General features: G+C 36.9%; 1 protein-coding gene across 1 annotated transcript in view; it reads left to right on the top strand.

Annotated features, from left to right (window-relative positions):
- CADM2 (cell adhesion molecule 2) overlaps positions 1 to 22,110 on the top strand; it is a gene marked incomplete at its 5' end in the record, with an annotated part of 281,026 nt that overhangs the window by 89,662 nt on the left and 169,254 nt on the right. The window contains 2 exons of the mRNA XM_054712332.1: positions 8,724 to 8,876; positions 11,442 to 11,579. Of these exons, the coding sequence (XP_054568307.1) occupies positions 8,724 to 8,876; positions 11,442 to 11,579 (291 nt within the window). The remainder of the gene's footprint in view (positions 1 to 8,723; positions 8,877 to 11,441; positions 11,580 to 22,110) is intronic.

Below are 22,110 nucleotides of genomic sequence, written 5' to 3'. Positions count from 1 at the left end.
AATGTAAGATTTGTTTAAAATGTTCATTTAAGCAGCTCTTTTGTTGTGGCAAATGAATTATCAAGGATAGTTACGTAACAAATAATCATTTATTATTATAAAAACAATACCAATTGCGTCAGTTTCTTGGTTTGGGGGAATATGTTTTTAGGTTTTAGATATATATTCATATATTTCAGTTCTCTAAACCATATTCCTTATACTTTTACTAAATTATTACCTGCACGTAACAATCAGTAGACTGAGGTGCATCATATTTAAGTGACTTGCCTAGATTCTTATGGTTAATCAATAACAGAGTTTAAATAAAAGTGCAGCTTTTCTGCCTTTCAGAGTCTACTCTTTTTAGTCAAGGCTGGGAGTAATCATAAAACAACTCAAAATATTATCTGATTGGTGAGCTTCATCAATTGAGACATTTCAGACACTAAAATATTTAGTATCTCATAAGGATTCCAAACCAAAAATATTTTTATATCATTGTATATTTATTTTAAGGTACTTTAAAAACTTGATATTATTCATTTGTCATCATATTCCAAATATGTAAATGAATCAAGAATTAGTATCCACAGAAAATTTGACCTCATATAAATACCTAGAGCAGATAATTTAATTCGAAAGTCAGTACTTCTAGCTTTACTCGAGGAAAATGATTTAAATGTAAAATTTTTATTTGTATGTATTGAGTAATTCAGTTTGTCTTCAGTGATGTTATACAATTTCCACAAAATAAACTGAGAAAAAAGAGTTAAGTTTCTTTTGCCAAAATTCACTAACATTGAAAGTTCTATCTCTTTGTCAGTGGGGCTTGTGTTAGAGGAAATGAAATTGAACACAGTGGGTGTGTAACATGTTTTATCCATACAGTATCATGGCAGGAGCCTGAGGCTTTCCCTTTTGGTGACCTCTTTTTTAAAAACCAAGAAATTGTGATAAATATTTTTTTAAAAAAATAAATCATGGTTTTGAAAAGTAGTTGAAATAGCATGAAGTCCTATGGGGAAATGACAAATCTGTGCCCCACTGTTTTCCTGTAGCATCTGAACAAGGCATATATATTAGGATATTTAGGAGATAGAACATGAAAGAGACATTTTTGAAAATGCCTGTGTATCCTAATGGAATTGCGAACACAATCATGATCAAAGTTGCCTTATATTTTATATTCAATAAAAATCAGTTTTAAAATATTTGCAATATGTCTCCTTATGAAATTAGAGTCAACAGAGAATGGTAGCAGAGGGACTACAATCATTACGTATGTGTTATTTGAGTATGTGAGAGGATGGTTTTTAAAAATACATTAAAGTCATGAAAATTTAGAGTTTCCCCAAATCTTAATATTTTATAATGCCTACTCTTTCAGAAAGCACACAGGGAAGCTTCAGTAATTTAAGACTTTATGGCACTTGGGATCTCTCTCTTCCTGGATGGCAAATGTGTACAATGAATTTTAAGTTATGATATCCTCATAATTTCCCATACTTGATCAAATGAATGTAAAATGTTTTAATTGTGTTTTTATTGTAGATTCATATCTAATTGTACGAATAACTCAAAGAAATCTCATATACCCTCCAGTGAAATAAAATACTGCAAATATCATCACAATTAGGGAATTGACAATAATATAATTCACCAGTCTTATTTGGATTTCATCTTTTTTATATGTTTGTGTGTTTGTATGTGTGTTTATTTCCATGCATTTTATTACATGTGTAGGTTCATGTATCCATCGCCATTGTCAAGATACAAAATACTTTCATCACTACAGGCATTCTTTGAGCTGTTCTTTTTTTGATTGAATTTATTGGGGTAATATCAGTTAATAAAATTACATAGGTTTCAAGTGTACAATTCTATAATACATCATCTGTATATTTTATTTTGTGTTTGCCAAATCAAGTCTTCTTACCTCACCATTTATACCCCATTTACCTTGTTCTACCTCTCTTCACTATACTGTTCCCTCTGGCAATCACCATACTATTGTCTTATGCTATGTGAAATAAGCCAGTCAGTGACAGTCAAGTACCATATGATTTCTCTTATGTGGATTCTAATGAAAAACAAAACAAAACAAAAAACTAACAAAGTGGAAACAGACATAGATACAGAAAATATACTGACAGCTGTCCAAGGAGACTGTTTTGGGGGCTGGGTGAGAAGGGTGAAGGGATTAAACCAAGAAAAAAAAATGTCTATGTGTTGTTCTTTTATAACCATACTAGAGGCCCAATGCACAAATTCGGGCACTCGGGCTGGGGGGTCCCTCAGACTGGCCTGCATCCTCTCAGTCCAAGAGCCCTCGGGAAATGTCCCATTGATGGCTGTCAGACATCTTTAGTGCTGCCACGGAGGTGGAGAGGTTCCTGCCACTGCTGCTACACTTGTTAGCAGTGAGCCCAGCTTCTGGTTGAGCGGTGCTCCCCCTGTGGGAGCACACTGACGACCAGGGGGCAGCTCCTGTGTTGAGCGTCTGCCCCCTGTTGTTCAGTGCATGTCATAATGACCACTTGTTCTGTGTTTTGGTCGATTTGCATATTACCCTTTTATTATATAGTATTCATTTTCCTCCTACTTCCCTTCACTCCTTACTATCCTTTTCCTTTGGTAACTACTAATCTCTTCTTAATCTCTATAATTTTATTTAAAGACACTGTATAAATGTCTTCCATCTCAATTTATTTTCATATTTTTTGAATGCATCACTTTGCATATTTTCTTAGTAGTTCTTCCATGTACTGAAATATACATATGTGAACTATTGTAGCTCACTAATAGCAATGTTTTACCATTTTGGGTATAGTATGGAAACCTACTTCCATTAGGTCCCTTTGTCCTACTCATTTTATACTTCTCTTGACTATTCCTTCTACAAATGTTGAACATGGCATCAATTGATGTTATAATTTGTTTCAACCAGTATATAAGAGAAAATCAGAAAGAGTACGGCAGTCAATATTATATTTACTTACCCATATTTTTAATCTTTCAGTTGTTCTTTCTTCCTTTTTGATGCTCCAAGACCTCTTCTTTTCTGTTTAAATAAACTTTCTTAAAAATGTTTAAGACAAATCTGCAGGAAACATATGTTATTAGTTTTCCTTCTTTTAAGAATATATTTATTTCCTGAAGGTTAGTTTCACTGGATACAAATCAATCATTGACAGTTATTTTGAAAAAATGCACCACTCTTTCTTCCCTCCATGATTTCAAATAAGAAATCTATTGTCATTTGAATTGGTGTTCTCCTATAGGTAATATGTCTTTATCTCTGGCTGCTTTCCAGATTTTTTTTTTCTTTGTCTGGATTTCAGACATTTGATCTTTGGGTTTATCCTCTTTGATAGTTGATTGTCTTTGTATTCTCTACATTTATCTCTTTTGCCAAATTTGCAAAGTTTTCAACCATTATTTCCTCAAATATTGATTCAGCCCAACTCTCTTAGAACTCTTATGATACCAATGTTGAATATTTTGTTATTGCCCCAAATGTCTCTAAGGCTCTGCTATTTTTTTAAAATTTACTTTTCTCTTTTGTTTTGATTGAGTAAATTCTATTGTTCTGTCCTTAAGTTCACTGATTCTATCCTTTGTCATCTCCATTGTACTTCTGAGCCAATCCAGTGAGTTTGGTCACTATGTTTTAATTTCTATAATTTTCATTTAGTTCTTTTAAAAAGATATTGTTGAGAGTATTACAGATGTCTTCCTTTTTTCTCTATTGTCCCCCTCTACATGGTTCCTGCCCCACCCCTGGTCTTCACCACCCTATTGTTTGTGTCCGTAGGCAATGCATAAACACATATAAGTTATTTGGTTAATCTCTTCCTTGGCTCCCCCCTTTCCTCTGAAATTCGTCAGTCTGTTCCATGTTTTCATGCCTTTGGTTCTATTTTATTCATCAGTTTATTTTGTTCATTAGATTCCTTGTTCGTTTATTTGGAGTTTTAGATTCAATTGTTAATAGACATGTATTTATTGACATATTTTTGTTCATATTTCTTCTTCTTCTTCTTCTTCTTCTTCTTCTTCTTCTTCTTCTTCTTCTTCTTCTTCATACCCTCCAACATTTCATGTGATACTGGTTTGGTGATGATTAACTACTTCAGCTTTTTCTTGTCTGTGAAGCTCTTTATAGGACCTTCAATTCTAAGCGATAGTTTTGCTGGGTAGAAATCTTGGTTGCAGGTCCTTGCTATTCATCATTTTGAAAATTTCTTGCCACTCCCTTCTGGCCTGCAAAGTTTCTGTTGAGAAATCAGTTGACAGTAGTATGGGTGCTCCCTTGTAGGTAACTAAATGCATTATCTTGTTGCTTTTAAAATTTTGTCTTTAACCTTTGGCATTTTAATTATTATTTCTTGGGGTGGACCTCTTTGGGTTCCTCTTGTTTGGGGCTCTCTGTGCTTCCTTGACTTGTAAGTTTATTTCTTTCACTGGGTAGGGGAAGTCTTCTGTCATTACTTCTTCAAATAGGTTTTCAATATCTTGCTCTTTATCTTCTCTTTCTGGCACCCACATGATGTGAACATTGGTATCTTAGAGGCTCCTTATGTTATCTTCATATTTTTAGATTCTTTTTTTCTTTCATTTTGCTCTTCTGGTTGGGTGTATTTGCTTTTTCATATCCCAAATTACTGATTTGATTCTTTGCATCTCTTCTCCATTGTTGATTCCCACTAAATTATTTTTCTTTTCAGTTAGTGTATCCTTCATTTCTGACTGGTCCCTTTTCATGTCTTTGACATTCTCACTAATTTCTTTGAAATTCTCATTAAGATCTTTGAAATTCTCACTAAGTCTCTTGGAGCTCTCATTATGATCCTTGAGCATTCTTTTTAATATATTTTATTGATTTTTTTTACAGAGAGGAAGAGAGAGGGATAGAGAGTTAGAAACATCGATGATAGAGAAACATCGATCAGCTGCCTCTTGCACACCCCCTACTGGGGATGTGCCCACAACCAAGGTACATGCCCTTGACCGGAATCGAACCTGGGACCCTTGAGTCCGCAGGCCGACGCTCTATCCACTGAGCCAAACCGGTTTCGGCAATCCTTGAGCATTCTTATAACCATTGTTTTGAACTCTGTATCTAGCAATTTGATTGTAACCATTTCACTTAAGTTTTGTTTGTTTGTTTTCCCTGGAGATTTATTTTGTTCTTTTATTTGTGACATGTTTTTGTTTGTTTGTTTGTTTTGTCTCTGCATTTTGACTCCTTCCCTGTGTTTGTTTCCATGTATTAGGTAGAGCTGATGTGTCTCCTAGAATTGGTAGAGTGGCCTTGCGTAGTAAGTGTCCTATAGGGCCCTGTGGCTCAGCCTTCCCAGTAACCTGTATAGTCTGTGTGCACTGTCTTATTGTAGTTGAGCCTTGATTACTGTTGGTGTCACTGTGAGGAATTGACCCTGGGCCACTTGGTTCTGAGTACCAGATGTGACTACAGTGGGAAAACTGCTGTGCAGGAGATACCCCTCTGGAATAGGACTTGCTTCAGTGGGGCTTTGGTGCTCATTGAGTCTACCCCATGAATGTGTTGCTTGTGGATATGTAGAATTATAATCTGACATGGTCTGAAGCTGTTCACCAGGTGCATTTGCTCTGGAGCCCCCCTGATGGTGCAAATTCAGCTACTGCCTATGTTCTGCCAGGGGTCACTGGTCAGGAGCTACAGAGTGATCTGAAGATGGCTACTACTTGTGTTAGTCTTGAAAGTGCCCAGGAGAGGCCAAGCTGTGAAATGATGCAGGCTTCTGCTAGTTCCAGGCCTGGGGCCTCTTATTGAATGGTATGGGGCTATTTGAGAGATTTTAGGAAAGTCTGAATTCAGTTAGGACAGGTCATTCATATGGAAATACTCTGCAAAAAGCTTGGGTGAGGCTACAAATTGGGTAGTGAGGGGGGGGCGGTCTCAAGGAATCACCAGGGTGAAGTGAATAGTTTAAGACAGGTTGATGGAGACTCAGATTTGGCCCCTGCCAGTCAGCTCTGTGAAAGGGGAAGTCTCAGCATAGGGACAATGACCACTGTGAGCATTCCTGTATAGGAGAAAGCCACTCCCAAGTTCTTGCTCCAATACCAGATAATCCAGATCCATCTCATATGTTCCTGGACCCCCTCAAGCTACTGAACCAATGCTGGAGTTCAGAGGGAGTGAGTCTGAGTAAGTCCTTGCACTGGCCCTTTAAGAGGAACACCTAGAACTCCAGCAGTCTCCATGTCCCCCAGCCATAATCCCCACTGGTTTTTATCCGCCCAAAGTTACAGGGACTTCTCTTCCTAACATTGGACCCCTGGGATGGGGGTCTGGTGTGGGGCTGGGAACTCTTGCTCCTCATGGGAGGCTCTGCAGCTAGATATCCGTCCTGATTAAGAAAAATGCCACACATGGTGTCAAACCAGCCCATTCAATACCTCTACCACTCCTACCAGTCTCAATGTGCTTTCTTCTTTAATTCTTTAGTTAGGACTTCCATTCAGCCAGATTTCAGGCAGTTCTGGATGATGGTTATTCTGTATTTTAGTTCTAATTTTGAAGTGGTTATGAGAGGCGGCAAGTACTGTTTTACATATTCCACCATCTTGGTTCTTCCCCCTCATTTGGTTCATTTTTATAACTTATTTTTCTTTGCTAATATTTTAAAAATATATTTGAAGAAACTTATTACTTGTTAAATTATTTTAATAAAATAGCTTTTGAAATTCTTTGTTAGATAATTTCAATATGTATTTCAACTCAGTGTTGACATCTGTTGATTATGTTCTCTTATTCAAGTTAGGATTTTTTTGGAATTTGGTGTGACCAGAGTTTTATCATCATCATCATCAGCAGCAGCAGCAGCAGCAGCAGCATAAATATCATAATCATTACATTCTGGACATTTTGGATATTAAGTTAGAAGATTCTGAACTCTATTTAAATGTCCTGTTCTATGAGGCAGTCATCCTAATTAGGTTTAGCACACAGATCCTAGAGTACATTCGCAGACTGTAGTTACACAAATTTGTCAGAATCTTGGTAGTTTTATTTGGTCAGCTTGAGTTGTCTAGTTCCACTGGAAATTGCACAGATGTCTACTGATGCCACCTAAGTGGGCAGAGTTGCTCCCTCAGGCCAGGCTGCCTGGTTGGTCTAAGTGGGGTCAATAGTCCTGTAGCTTATTGAGAGATCACATTCAAGGCTGGTTACTTCAGGGGCTGCCCTGCTGCCCTTGTTTCCAAGCAGCTATTTTCTCTTTGTAGGGAAAGGAGTCTCCAGCCCATTGGGGATATAGTTCACTTCCCATGGACTCTTGTCACTGATGCTCCCTCTTGATCCCCCTTACTTGTGATGTTGCTGTTGGAACTTCAATTTATTCAGCACTAAAAATTAGTGTACCTCAGCCACTTGCTGTTGTGAGATTGTGGTTGGTAGAAGCCAGGTCTTCATTGCCTTTCACTATTGTTTGCTTCCATGTTGTTCCTTAGGACCTGGTGTTCTTAACCGGTTCTCCTTTCTCTTTCTACCTTTTAGACCAGTGATGGGCAACTTTTTGAGCTTGGTATGTCAAACTTCGCCAAAAAACTGAGCATAACTCTGGTAGTGTGTCACTTTGAGGAAAAAAACATTATTTCGCAAATGTTTCATCCTCAGGAGCAGCAAATGTTTCATCCTCGGCATGCGGCCGCCTCAGTGGCCGCGTGTCATCAGAAATGGCTACGCGTGTCAGTGCTGACACTCGTGTCATAGGTTCGCCATCACTGTTTTAGACTAATTCATCAGTGCCTCTTGCTTAATTCCAGGTTGTATAGCTGTACTTAGTGAAATATATAATGATTTAACTTTTTAATCATTTCTGGTAAACTGAGTGAAGAGAAGTATGATTTCTGTGAAAACAAGTGTTGTATAACAGAATAGGTGGTTTTAACTAATGGATATATAAAAAATATTTAACAGACAGTACAGCAGAGGTACCAATGAATCAGAAGAGATTTTAACATCTGGTACCTTACAGGTGCTCTCCAGCTGAATGTCAGTTCTGGTTTAAATGAACTTCAATAGGGATCTGTACTGTGGAGAGCTTTTAATATGCTAATGTTCACTGTTAGTTTCTTGGAAGAAATGCAGCAGCCATAGTTTTCCCAAATTTATCTGTCCATAGAAGTGAGTCCTTTTGTTTATAGTTTTTCTTTTTAAAAAAATATATTTTATCAATTTTTTACAGAGAGGAAGGAAGAGGGATAGAGTGTTAGAGACATTGATCAGCTGCCTTCTGCACAACCCCTACTGGGGATGTGCCTGCAACCAAGGTACATGATTTTGGCCAGTATCAAACCTGGGACTCTTCAGTCCACAAGCCGATGCTCTATCCACTGAGCCAAAACAGTTAAGGCTATGGGTTTTATTTGGCATTAGCATTTCATGAAAGACTTTGTGGAGGAAAGCCACTTTTATCAATATCATCTACCTCATCCACAGTAATGTACTAGATGCAATCATTTAATTAAAAAGTTATTTCTGAGAACCTTAAGGAGCACCTAATTCTACTTTTATGTTAAAAAATCTGATAAAATACTTCAGTATATTTAAACTGTCCTATAAACTGTTTCAGTAAATATTTAGATGTACAGCCAAAGAAATGTGTATTATGTTGTGCTAAAAATATTCAGTCTAACAGTACTGACTTTTTCTAATATTGCTATTTCATATTTTTAATACTTTCTCCTTCCAGCTTTAAGGGACAATAGGATTGAGCTGGTTCGGGCTTCTTGGCATGAACTGAGTATCAGCATCAGTGATGTGTCTCTCTCCGATGAAGGACAGTACACCTGCTCTTTATTTACAATGCCTGTCAAGACTTCCAAGGCCTATCTCACTGTTCTGGGTAAGTTCAAGGAACAAACACAATGTATTCATAAGACTGAGAGATGTGTACTTGTAAAATACCATTCACACACACACACACACACACACACACACACACACACACTTGATTTAAGAGAGAGAGAAAAACATCAATATGACAGAGAAACATCAAACAGTTACCTCCTGCATGCCCCCTGTTGGGGATCAAGCTGGCAACCTGGGCATGTGCCCTAACTGGGAATCAATCCAGCAATTTTTGGGGGCATGGGACAATGTTCAACCAACTAAGCCACAAAGGTCAGTACTACAACACATACCAGGTATATATTATACTTATCATAATAATAGATGTAGTTTCATCTCCTTTCTGCTACATTTTAACAAAAGGCATTTAAAAATCACTTAGTCACACTTCCCATTTTTTAGACAAAGGGAGGTATAAAGACTTTTATGACTTCTAAAAGCACATACCCATTTAATTTCTTAGCCATCAGCAGACACCAGGTTTCTTGATATTCAATTAAATTCCTTTGTAGCAACTCATCTATATATTGTATATGTGGTGATCCTTTCATAAGTGATAGAATATGAGCATAATGAGTTTAATATGTTTTTAGGGTGCTCATTCATTTTATCATATCAGTCATTTGATATGGCTTTCTCTAATACGTTATAGCTTTCAGATTTAACCCCTTTATGTGTTTCAGTGCATTTAAATAGCTGACATTTCCACGTATCTTCTTACCTTTTAAATCTGTAGTTTTTTTAGATTCCTAAATGAAGTACATAATGTCACTTGTGCATGCAGCTTGTAACTTCTTTGTGCTTCTATTCTCTAAATATTGAGCCATTTTTTCCAAAGGTTAGAGTGACATAAAAAAGCAACACATTCATAGAGATTCAGAGGAAATATAGTTGCATCTCAGAGCTCTCTGTGATTCCACAAACGTCAGTGGCCCAATCAGCTGAAATTGCTGCAGTTTATTGAAACACACCTGTGTTCTGAACAAGTTAGAAGGATTTCAAGATGGATATTTTTGTCCCTACCTTGCCTTCCTTTTTCATACATAAGGCCTAACATTGAATTTAAAAGAACTAACACATGCTGTTCTGTTGGGTGGGAATATTAAAAGTTAATTCAGCTAGTGAATTGGTTTTTTACATAGGATAAGAAACTTGCTTCTTTCTAAGTCCCACTGAGACTATTTTATCAAAAATATTTACAAGTTTTCCATTAAGGATACAACATAACCACTAAAATGGAGTATTTTAGGATAACAACTGCTAAGTTTAATGTATTGTCCTGTAGAGAGTCACCTTGAGACACCATGAATAAACAACTGGCTGATTTCAATTGATTAAATGGTGGGATGATATAAATTTTTTTAAAGCCAATAAGAAGGTGGGAAAAAAAAAAAAAACTAGTCAGCTAATTGGAGTATGATGAACTGTCATTTGTCTTTGTTGTTATTGTTTAAATGTGTGTTTCTTTTATTGGTACTTTCCAACGTGATTACATTTTATTAATTTATAACTATATTAAATAGGACAATAAAGAAATTTCAGTCTGCCTTAAATATTGAATAATTTTAGAAGAAATTTTAGTAAACCTCTTCTATGATAACAGAATATTAATGCCCAAGACATGAAGAATGTTCTATTATTTAAACCACCCATGTGCTATCTCTGAATATTAGTTAGCTGTTTATTGATTTGACTAGAGGCCCGGTGCACAAAAGTCGTGCAAGAGTCAGACTTTGCAGCCCCGGCTGCCCCGTGGCCCTACCTCCTGCCCACTGGTTGTTCTGGAAGGTCTTTCAAGCAGGTCATTCCCCGGTCCCGTCTAATTAGCATATTAGCTCTTTATTATATAGGATGATTTGCACTGGAAATGGCAATAGTAGTTAGCTTTAACAATAACACATATCATGCTCCACAAAGCTACAAGTGAATTTCTAATGCAAATGACATCAAGAGACATTTTCTACTTTAGAAGAATCAGAAAAGTAAGTATGGTTGCAATTACATATCAATCTTTTTGCTGCATTTTTCTTGGACAAAATGCCATTTCTTGAATAAAATACATAGAGGATAATATTATTTTTAGACTTTCAGAATTATGAAATCAGGGGTGAAAAGTGCTATTTTAGTTAAATTATAATTTGGTAAAGAATAAATAAATGTGCTTTGTAAATTATTTTTCCCCAATGAATGCAATGTTTATTCTTGAATCCCTATACTGGTAAATTTTAAGACATATTGAATGGTTGTCTTTAAGATTTACGAAGTTTATTTTGACATGAAAACTTCAATTTAAACAACTACTTTGAACTGAATAAATGCTTTCAGGTAATCATATATATATATATATATATATATATTTACACACACATACTCATATGTATGTATATATATATGTACATATACATTTATCTATATCTATATGTCATAAGCAGTTAATGTTATTATACAGCTGTTTATTATTCTTGATGAACTTATTGCCAATTTACTTTTGTTTGTAAAAATAATAGTCACAAGAATGAACCAACCCTGGTGATGGATGTTTCATTTGTTTATACTTCAGGTGTTCCTGAAAAGCCTCAAATTAGCGGATTTTCATCGCCAGTTATGGAGGGAGACTTGATGCAGCTGACTTGTAAAACATCTGGTAGTAAACCTGCAGCTGATATAAGATGGTTCAAAAATGACAAAGAGATTAAAGGTAAAGAATGGAAAAGGTCCCAAATCAAAATTAATGTGCTGAAAATAGTATGAAAATTCAAATGCACTTAACATTTTCTTTTTAATACCACATTCATTTTCTAAGTTTAATTTAACCAAATTTACCCATTTCTTAAATAAGGTCATTTTACAATATACATTAATATTGTATTTATGTGCCTCAGTTCTTCTCATTTAAACAGGTCTAAATAATAAATAATTCATGAGAAAGTTGGTGGAATTAAGATATAAAAATACATGAGTTAATATATTAAAAAACACATAGATTTGTGTTGACAGTAGTAAGCACTAAGGATAAGTTAGATATTTCAGAACTCATCTATAATATTTAGGTTATAAACAGAGAAACTTCATGACTTATTTCTTAAATTTGTTGGTTTCTGGAATTACAAAGTTTTGATAATAAAACTGACTAAGCATCAGTAAATCTGATTCCTAGTAATTCTCAAGAGAGAAAATACAATTGACTCATTTCAGTAAAAATGCACAGTACAGTCATACCTTGGAGATATTGCAAGTTCAGTTTCAGACCACTGCATATCTCAATAAACTAAGTCACACAATTTTTTTCATATCCAGTGCATATAAATGTTATGTTTACATTATGCTGTAGTCTATTAAGTGTGCAATAGCATTATGTAAAAAAGATGCCAACCACCTTCTGAGCCTTCAGTGAGTTCTAATCTTTTTGCTGGAGGAAAGCCTTGCCTCATTGTTAATGGCTTCTGACTGATCAGAGTGGTAGGTGCTGAAGGCTGGAGGTTGTGGTCATTTCTTAAAATAAGACAACAGTGATTTTTTTATGCACTGGTTGACCTTTTCTTTCACAAATAATTTCTCTTAGCATGTGATGCTTTTTGATAGTATTACTCATAGTGGAACTTCTTTCAAAATTGAAATTAATCCTCTCAAAACCTGCTGTTGCTTTATCAAGTAAGTTTATGTACTTTCTAAATCTTTTGTTGTTATTTCAACAATCTTTACAGCATCTCACCAGGAGTAGATTCCATCACAAGAAACCACTTTCTTTGTTCATCCATAAAAAGCAACTCCTCATTTATTAAAGTTCTTTTTTCATGAGATTGCATCGATTCAGTCATATCTTCAGGTTTTACTTCTATTCTACTTCTCTTGCTTTTTCTACCACATCTGCATCTACTTACTCCACTGAAGTCTTGAACCCCTCGAAGTCAATCATGAGGATTGTAATCAACTTCTTCCAAATTTGTATTAATGCTGATATTTAGACCTCTTCCCATGAATCATAGATATTCTTAATGGCATCTAGAATGGTGAATCTTTTTCAGAAGGTTTTCTATTGAGTTTTCCAAGACCCATTAGAGAAATCACTCTGTGGTAGCTATAACTTTATGAAATGTATTTTTTAAATTAGAAGATTTGAAAGTCAAAATTACTCCTTGGTCCATGGACTGCAAAACAAATGTTGTGTTAACAGGTGTGAAAACAGCATGAATCTCATATATCTCCATCAAAGTTATTGGGTAACCAGTTGCATTTCATTGAGTAACAATATTTATTTTGAAAGAAGAATAAATTCTGTACAGTAGGTATGAACAATGAACTTAATATAGTCAGTAAACCATGTTATAGACCAATGTGCTGTCATCTAGGCTTTGTTGATAGATTGATAGAGCATAGGCAGAGTATATTAGCATGACTTTTAAAGGCCCTAGGATTTTCAAAATGATAAAAGGGCTTCAACTTACAGTCAACATCTGCATTAGCCCCTAACAACAGAGTCAGCCTGTCCTTTGAAGCTTTGAAGCCAGGCATTGACTTCTCCTTTCTAGCTATGAAAATCCTAGATGATATTTTCTTCCAGTATAAGGCTATTTTGTCTACATTGAAAACTGTTGTTTAGTGTAGGCACCTTCATTGATTATCTTAGCTAGATTTTCTAGATAACTTGTTGCAGCTTCTACACCAATACTTGCTGTTTCACTTTTCACTTTTGTGTAATGGGTGTGGGTTATTTTCTTAAACCTCATGAACCAACTTCTGCTTGTTTCAAGCTTTTCTTCTGCAACTATCTCACTTGTCCCAACCTTCATAGAATTAAAGAGAATTAGGGCCTTGCTCTGGATTAGACTTTTAGCTTAAAAAAATGTTGTGGCTTTATCCAGATCACTAAACCATTCTCCATATCAGCAATAAAGCTGTTTTCCTTCTTTATCATTCCTGTGTTCACTGGAGTAGCATTTTTAGTTTACTCAATAAATTTTCCTTTGCATTTATAACTTAGCTAACCATTCAGTGCAGCAGCCCTAGTTTTTGGCCTTTCTCAGCTTTTGACATGCCTTTCTTACTGAGTTTAATCATTTCTAGCTTTTGATAAGTGAGAGATATACAACTTTCCCTCTTACATGTGCACTTAGAGGCCATTGCATGCTTATTAATTGTCCTCATTTCATTATTGTTGTGTCTCATGGAATAAAGAGGCCCAAGGAGAGAATGAAAGAGAGAAGGGGGAATGCTGGTCAGTGGAGCAGTCAGAACACACACACAATATTTATTTATTAAGTTTGCCATCTTATGTGTTGCCACAAAAAATTACATAGTGACATTGAAGATCACTGATCAAAAATCACCATAACAAATATAATAATAATGAAAAAGTTTGAAATATTGTAAGAATTCTCAAAATATGACACATAGACACAAAGTGAGCAAATGCTGTTGAAAAATGACTACACAGGGTTGCCCCAAACCTTCAATTTGTAAAAACACAGTATCTGTAAAGCCCAATAAAACAAAGCACAATAAAATGATGCATGCCTGTAATTTAAGCATAATTTTATTCTTACTTCATACACCTAAATTTAAATGCACACATACACACACACAAATGCATTCTTTTAAGGAGGACATACGTTTCTAGGGGAGATGACAACTCAGGTTAAGTAGTGTTATTTTTTACCCCACATACAGGTATCTTGGACTTGAGGTCACATTTGCATTAAAATCCAAGTATAAGAATTATTTATGATGATTGTTAAAAATGTTTCCTATGTGTATAGTAAACACCTTGTTATTCTCAACATACCCTAAGAAAAAAGTTTATTCAAACCATTGGGATTACTTTAATTTATAAGTCTAATATTTCATCTGAGATTAAAATAATTCTTATTAATGGGTATTAAACACAACAGATAAGATTGCCTACACTACTGAGAAATCATAGGTTTATAATCCTATAATTATTCAATTTTTGTGTGTTTTAATTACTCTCTCTGTATATTTCATTTACCAAATAGGATTTATGGTAATTTGTTTCTAAACCTGACCTTTGTTTCAGATCTTCTAATAAATACATTTTATTGGATAAAATTTAGAGAACTATAAGCCCCCAAGATACCATTTAAATATCTTGATGTGCTAAGTTAAACTTTCAAGTCACTATGTAACCTTATCCTATATTCTTCTGGTGTCCAGTAGCATCCATTCAAACCTGCCTTCAGGATATGTTTGTTTAGGCATGTCTGAACTTGGTAAAATTTTTCCTAAATAGACCCTCTACACTGCTTCCAGAGTTATCTTACTATGTCAAGGATCTAATTCGGCCACTTTTTCTTTTTCTTTTATAAAATTAAATTTGTTGGGGGTGACAATGATTAATAAGATTATATAGATTTGGTTGTTCCCATGTCTTGGCCAACATGAATTAATTTTTCAATTAACATAAGGTTTATATATATTTGCAAATAAATTTTTGTTAAACTTTGGGGGTATATACCCAAAGAAGGGGTTGCTGAGTTATACAGAAGCTCTATTATTAATTTTTTGAGGTACCTCCATACTGTTTTCCATAGTGGCTGTACCCGTTTACATTCCCACCAGCAATGAATGAGGGTTCCTTTTTTTCTGCAACCTCTTTAAGTAATAACAACCTCTGTTAATCCTTGTCTTGTTGCTACTAGACATTCTAACAGGAATGAGGCAGTATCTCATTGTAGTCTTGATTTCCATTCTCCTAATAAGTAGTGAAATTTAGCATGTTTTCATATATCTGTAGGCCATTTTTATGTCTTCTTGGGAGAAGTACTTGTTCAGGTCCTCTGCCCATTTTTAAATTGGATTGTTTGTTTATTTAGTGTGGAATTGTATGAGTTCTTTATATATTTTGGGTATTCTCGGAGCTTTGTTTGCAAACATCTTTTCCCACTGAGTTGGTTGCCTTTTTGTTACGTTGGTGGTTCATTCTGCTGTGTGGAAGTTTTTAAGTTTGATGTAGTCCCGTTCATTGACTGTTGCCTTTACTTCCCTTGTTTTTGGGGTCAGATTTATTACATCTTCTCTAAGACCAAGCTCCGTAAGTTTAGTAACATATTTATTCTATGTAATTTATTGTTTCAGAACTTATATTTAGGCTACTTTTTCTGCTTAAACACTTCTGATGGAATGCCCTAACCTCCAGAATAAATTTAAAATCTGAAGTCTTTGGCCTGTCAGAATGCTCTAGGTGGTGAATTCTTACACCTCACATATATCCTCTGTGTAATGTTTTTGAAAAGAATTATTGTATCCTATTCCAACATGCGTGTATGAAGGCTTCTTCACACCAACATATAATTCTGGTTCCCCTATGTGGAAGCTCTCTGAAAAGGTCCACAAGCTGTTATTGTGTGTGTGTGTGTGTGTGTGTGTGTGTGTGTGTGTGTGTGTGCTTTAGGCTTTATTTCATAGTTGTGATTAACTAAGCAATAACATTGGCGACTCCTTCAAATTCAAGCCCCTCTCCCTTTTTTTGGAAATGAGGGGGTGGGACTGAATGTTATAATCCTCTAACCATGTGGTTGGCTCTTACTGGCAACCAGCCCTCACCTTTGAGTTGGATCCAAGTCAACTCATAAACAGAACAAGAGACACCATTGTTACCTCATTACTTAGAAACTTTCAGGCAGTTTGGGAACTGTGAGCCAGTAATGAATGAAGACAAAGTATATCTTAGAAATGTATTTCAGTCATCTGAATGACTAGATAGATATAGATATAGATATAGATATAGATATAGATATAGATAGTTATATTTCTTATAAATCACATTTGGCTTATTCTAAAATGTTTCTCTTAAATCCTCTTCTTGAGTTGAATTGTTTTATTAACTATGTGCACACCTTCCTTAATTCTGACATAATTAGTTGATTATTCAGGTCCTCTAAATTGCTTAGTATTTTATTTGTGTTTCAAGGTTTTATCTTTCTTATATCGTCAGGGAGATCAGTGTTGGACATAATAGGTTCCTCATTAATATTGATTGATTGCTTTTAGCATTTTAGCCTTATGAGGAACCAATAATGTAGTCATTTATATAAAACTAGAGGCCCGGTGCACAAAATTCATGCAAGGCGTGAGGAGGTGTCCCTCAGGCTGGCCTGTGCCCTTTCGCAATCCGAGACCCCTCGGTTAGGGTCCCTAGGCCTGGATGGTGACCAGGGCCTATTGGGACTTCCCCCAGCTGCTGGCAGCTGGCCCCAACCCTGCTGTTGCCACTGCTTGTCATCTGTGTGGTACTCCCCACCCCCACCCCCGCCGCCAACAGTCACCTCCCTCTGCAGGCAACAGGCATGGGGTGTGATCGCTTGGCTGGCCTGGGCCTCCCTCTGCAGCATGATCGCTGGTTGGCCCCTCACACCTGCCACAATGCTGCCAGCCAGGTGGCCTGGGCCTCCCTCTGTGGCTGCCAGCCTGGTGGCCTGGGATCCACGATCAATCACCATGCTGAAGGTGGCCTGGGCCTCCCTCTGCAGGGTGATCCATCACGGAGCCCCCCCATCAATTGCCCCGCAGAGGGTGGCCTGGACCTCCCTCTGCGGGGCAATCATGGGGTGATAACGAAGCCCCCTGATCAATTGCATCGCACCCTGGCACCAGTGCATGTCATAGCATGGTCGTCCAGATGGTCATTCTACTGTTTGGCTGTTTAGTCGATTTGCATATTATGCTTTTATTATTATAGATATCTTAATTTTTGGAAAAAAATTTGGCTTCTTCTCTGAACACCAAACATATTTGGTCATATGTTAGGTAGCGAGGGTACTTGTTTATATTAGGAAACATGAAAATTTTGATTTTTATGAACACCATACTTTAAAGTCATCTGAACCAAGACTAGAACAAAAATCAAGACAAAACTATATACAAAATCAATGTATAGCTCTATGTGCCATCCAGAAGTAGTAAAGCCTTCTATTTTCCATGCTCTCTAATGCATAGTCATTGATAGAACATTTAGTATCTCTACTCATGCATTTATCTATATAGCTTTTTATTTGTTTATAACTCTTTTGCATGTTTATATAGTTTGTGTTCACAGCCAGATGGTGAACTTCTTGAGTGGTATAAATGTTTATTTTTATAAATATATATGTGAGTATGCTGAGTGCAATACTCTACACAGAGTGCACAATCATTACTGTTGCTGTCCTCTGGATATGCTAAGTGAAAGTTCCCTCTGAAATCCCTCAGCAGCCCTAGCCAGTTTGGATCAGTGGATAGAGCATTGGCCTGCAGCCTGAAGGGTCCCAATTTCGATTCTGATCAAGGGTATACGCCCAGGTTTCAGGGTCTATCCCCAGTAGGGGATGTGTAGGAGGCAGCCAATCAATGATTCTCTCTCATCATTGATGTTTCTAACTCCCTCTCTCTTTCCCTTCCTCTCTGAAATCATTAAAAATATATTTAATAAAATCCCTCAGCAAACACTTCTCTCTGAAAGCAATGCTCCATTCTTACCTTGAACTATTTTGCCTTTTCAGAGATTAAGAGTGACTTTTTATAAGATTTTAACTATGTTTGTTACAGTATCATTGGACATTTTTTAAAAAGACCATTCCTAATGTAAAATAATGGAAAAAGATAAGCCAATTTAATTCAATTTACTAAAAAATTCTTAAAATGCCTCTAATTATACAGCATTCTTTGATATGTGAGCAGAGACTCAAATGAAGAAAACAAGAATCTGACCTGAATATGTGTAGGATGTCTTTGGGATGATAAACTAGTTATTGGAGTATTTTCCTATAAAGAGAAATGTTTGAAACGATATAAATCACAGAGCTGTTATTACAGTCAAGAGTAAAGGTTATTCTGCATTTACTTTAACAAAGCATTGGCCAGGTCAGCATATTGACATGAAGTTTCCGACTCCATATGATGAATGTGTCGACCTTCAAAATGACTTCTGATATCAGGACAGCTCCTTTTTTCTGTAGAAATCTTTGATTTTCATCTATCGTTACCTAATATAATGAATTTTATTTCTAATCTCTGAGTGAATGTTGTTTGAAAGTCTAGTTGATCACATCTTGTTGGCTGGGATAATCTTATGTTAGATTATATAGCAGTGGTTCTCCAACTTTAGCAGGCACCTTCAGGGCCTGTGAAAACTCAAATTGCAAGGCCCTGGCCCCAGAATTTCTGATTGAATGAATCTGTAACAGAACCTGAGAACATGCATTTTTAGTGCTATGTTAAATGCATGAGCTATACTGACGCTCCCATTTGGAAAGCACGTTGGTATAGAGAAAATAAAGTTCAGGAATATCAGTAACTTATAAGAAAGCCTTGCTTCTGTCTCTGCACTTTAGTTTTTCTCATTTACTAAGTGAGGGTTATAATACTTGCCTCAAAGTTCTATTGCAAGAATTTTATATGAGCCAACATATAGAACATGTTTTTACAGTACAAGGGATCACTTAATACATTTTAGATGTTATTATGATTACTATTTTTAGTAAACCATGGTTAATGGGTTGCAACAATCTTTGAATTATTCTTAATAATATAAACACAAATAAAAACAGAATATTTGTGTCAATGTACTCACAATCGGGATATGAACCTATAAATATAGCTCTAACCATCATGGTGGGAGATATATGACCTGGCTAATGACTTTCTATTTAAAAAATAAGAGATTATTCCTACTTTGTGGGAGTGGTAAAGGTGTAACAGTTCATTGATGAATATAGGCACTCAATAAATATTCGTTAAAGGAATAACAGATTTTAAACAATGGATGAAATAAATTTTATGGGTTTGGATAAAAATTGTACAATATTGTAAAGAAAGTATGTTCATGTATCTATGCTGAGTAAAAAGCATGTGATTTTTTGAAGTAACTATGAAACTCTGTGTGATACAAACATGAAAGATAAACAGGAAAGCAGAAACCAAATAAGTCATGTAAGATCTTTTATTCTAGGTAAGGCAATGGTAAGGCTTTCTTTTTCCAGGTTAGCTTTGAAGAGTAGAATGAGACAATCCTCACCCCCATACATCTGACTCAAAAATCTCTTTGGTGCCTCTGGGCAGCTCTGCATCCAAAACCACATGTGGTTTCACTGAAGTTTTTAATTTCCTATATAGCAAGGAAGTCTGATTATCTGTTATTTAGTGTGAGACAAAGATGAGCATTGCCTTTCTAAATCTATCAGCTCTCTGAGAATTAAATTAACTTTCTGTCCCATGTGTAGGTTTCATATTATGTAGTTTGAGCATTTACTATTGTAAAATCTTAAGATTTCTTTTCCAGCAAACTAGCTTTTACATTAATGTGTTAGGTTGCATTCTATAATAATCCTCTATAGCCCATACCTTTGAGTAATTCCTTTCCCTTGAATGTAGAAGAGACTTGTGAATATGATGTTATATCACTGTCTTGAAGATGTTACCTTATGGGGCAGAAAGGATTTTGCAGATATAATCATGGGTCCCTTTTGAATTCATCAAATACCTATTATCAAGGCAGGCCTGACATAATGTGTTCTATGTAAAAGAATGAAGTTCCAGAGAGACATTTTCCTGTTGGCTAGGAAGAAGGCACACATCTCTCTTGTGAACTATCTGTGGGGGCCATGTGGCAAGTAACTGTGGGTTACCTCTAAGAACTGAAAGTAGTTTCTGAGTGACATCTGGTGACAGTAAATGGGGGTCTCAGACATGTAGCCTTAAGAAAATAAATTTGCCAACAACTGGAGACCTTGAAGGTATCCCTAAAGACCAGATGAGAATCATAGCCCCAGCTAACACTGACAACAGCCTGGTGACACCGAGAACAGGGCCATGCATACTCCTAATCCACAGATATTGAGAGAATAAATGAATATTGATTTAAGCCACTGAGATTGTGATAATTTTTTTATGCAGCAATAAAAAGACACTGAAATATAGAAAGGCAGGGTTATTTCTCAAGTCATACATCTGGCAAGATGGATTGAATATTTGGGGGGAAGTCCAAAGGCTAGAAGAGTAGTTAAGGCACATTGCAGACATGAAGTAATAAGGTCCTAAAGTAATGGAGCTTCTTGTATGAATTTCATGCATCGGGTCTCTAGTAAATGAAATAAAAATGAAAGATTTGGGTCCCCTGAGTTTAAAGTCTCTGTGTCATCCAATCTAATAAAAGAGTAATATGCAAATTAACCATCACTCCGCTAAACCCACAAGCCATGCTCACCAGCCAATCAGGAGCAAGTATGCAAATTAACCTAACCAAGATGGCTGGGACCACAGAGAGAACAGGAGGCTTGGGTTTCCCTGCCAATGGAGGAAGCCAAGATTCAGCAGCCCTCACCTGCCTTGGCCTTTACTCAAGGCTACAAAGTTTCAATTATAGAAGATAAACAAATCCCAGTAAAAATGGCTGCAGCCACAGAGCGAGCAGGAGGCTTGGCTCTGCTCAAGGCTACAAAGTTTCAATTATAGAAGATAAATAAATCCCAGATACCAGGGTCTCAGCTTGGGTCACTGGGGGGCGTGGCCGGCCTTCAAAGCACCACAGGACACTCACACAGGCCACTCCACGCCCCAAGGGAACCCCCACCCTGATCCGGGACATCCTTCAGGGCAAACCAGCTGGCCCCCACCCATACACCAGGCCTCTATCCTATCTAATAAAAGAGTAATATACAAATTGACCATCACTCAAACACACAAGATGGCTGCCCCCAAAAGATGGCCAGCAGGGGAGAGCAGTTGGGAGGGACCAAGCCTGCAAGGGAGGGCAGTTATGGGCCATCAGGCCAGCACGGGAGAGCAGTTGGTGGTGATCAAACCAGCAGGGGAGGGCAGTTAGGGGTGACCAGGCTGGCAGAGGACGAAAGTTGGGGGTGACCTGGCCTGCAGGGAAGGGCAGTTGGGGGGGACCCAGCCTGCAGGGAAGACCATTTGAGGGGACTAGGTCTTCAGGGGAGGGCAGTTAGTGCTGACTAGGCCTGGAGGGGAGGGCAGTTAGGGGTGACCAGGCCTGTAGGGGAGGGCAGTTAGGGGCAAACAGGCTGGCAGGGGAGCAGTTAGGCATCAATCAAGCTGGCAGGGGAGTGGTTAGGGGGTGATCAGGCTGGCAGGCAAAAGCGGTTAGGGGCAATCAGGAAGGCAGGCAGGCAAGCAGTTGGGAGCCAGCAGTCCTGGATTGTGAGAGGGATGTCAGACTGCCCATTTAAGCCCGATCAGGATTGGGCCTAAATGGCCTTCGGACATCCCTCGAGGGG

The sequence above is a fragment of the Eptesicus fuscus genome, chromosome 3 (assembly GCF_027574615.1).
Source record: "Eptesicus fuscus isolate TK198812 chromosome 3, DD_ASM_mEF_20220401, whole genome shotgun sequence".
Lineage (NCBI taxonomy): Eukaryota > Metazoa > Chordata > Mammalia > Chiroptera > Vespertilionidae > Eptesicus > Eptesicus fuscus.
Note: the sequence above shows the minus strand (reverse complement) of the source record. Positions and strands in the feature narration are given on the sequence as shown.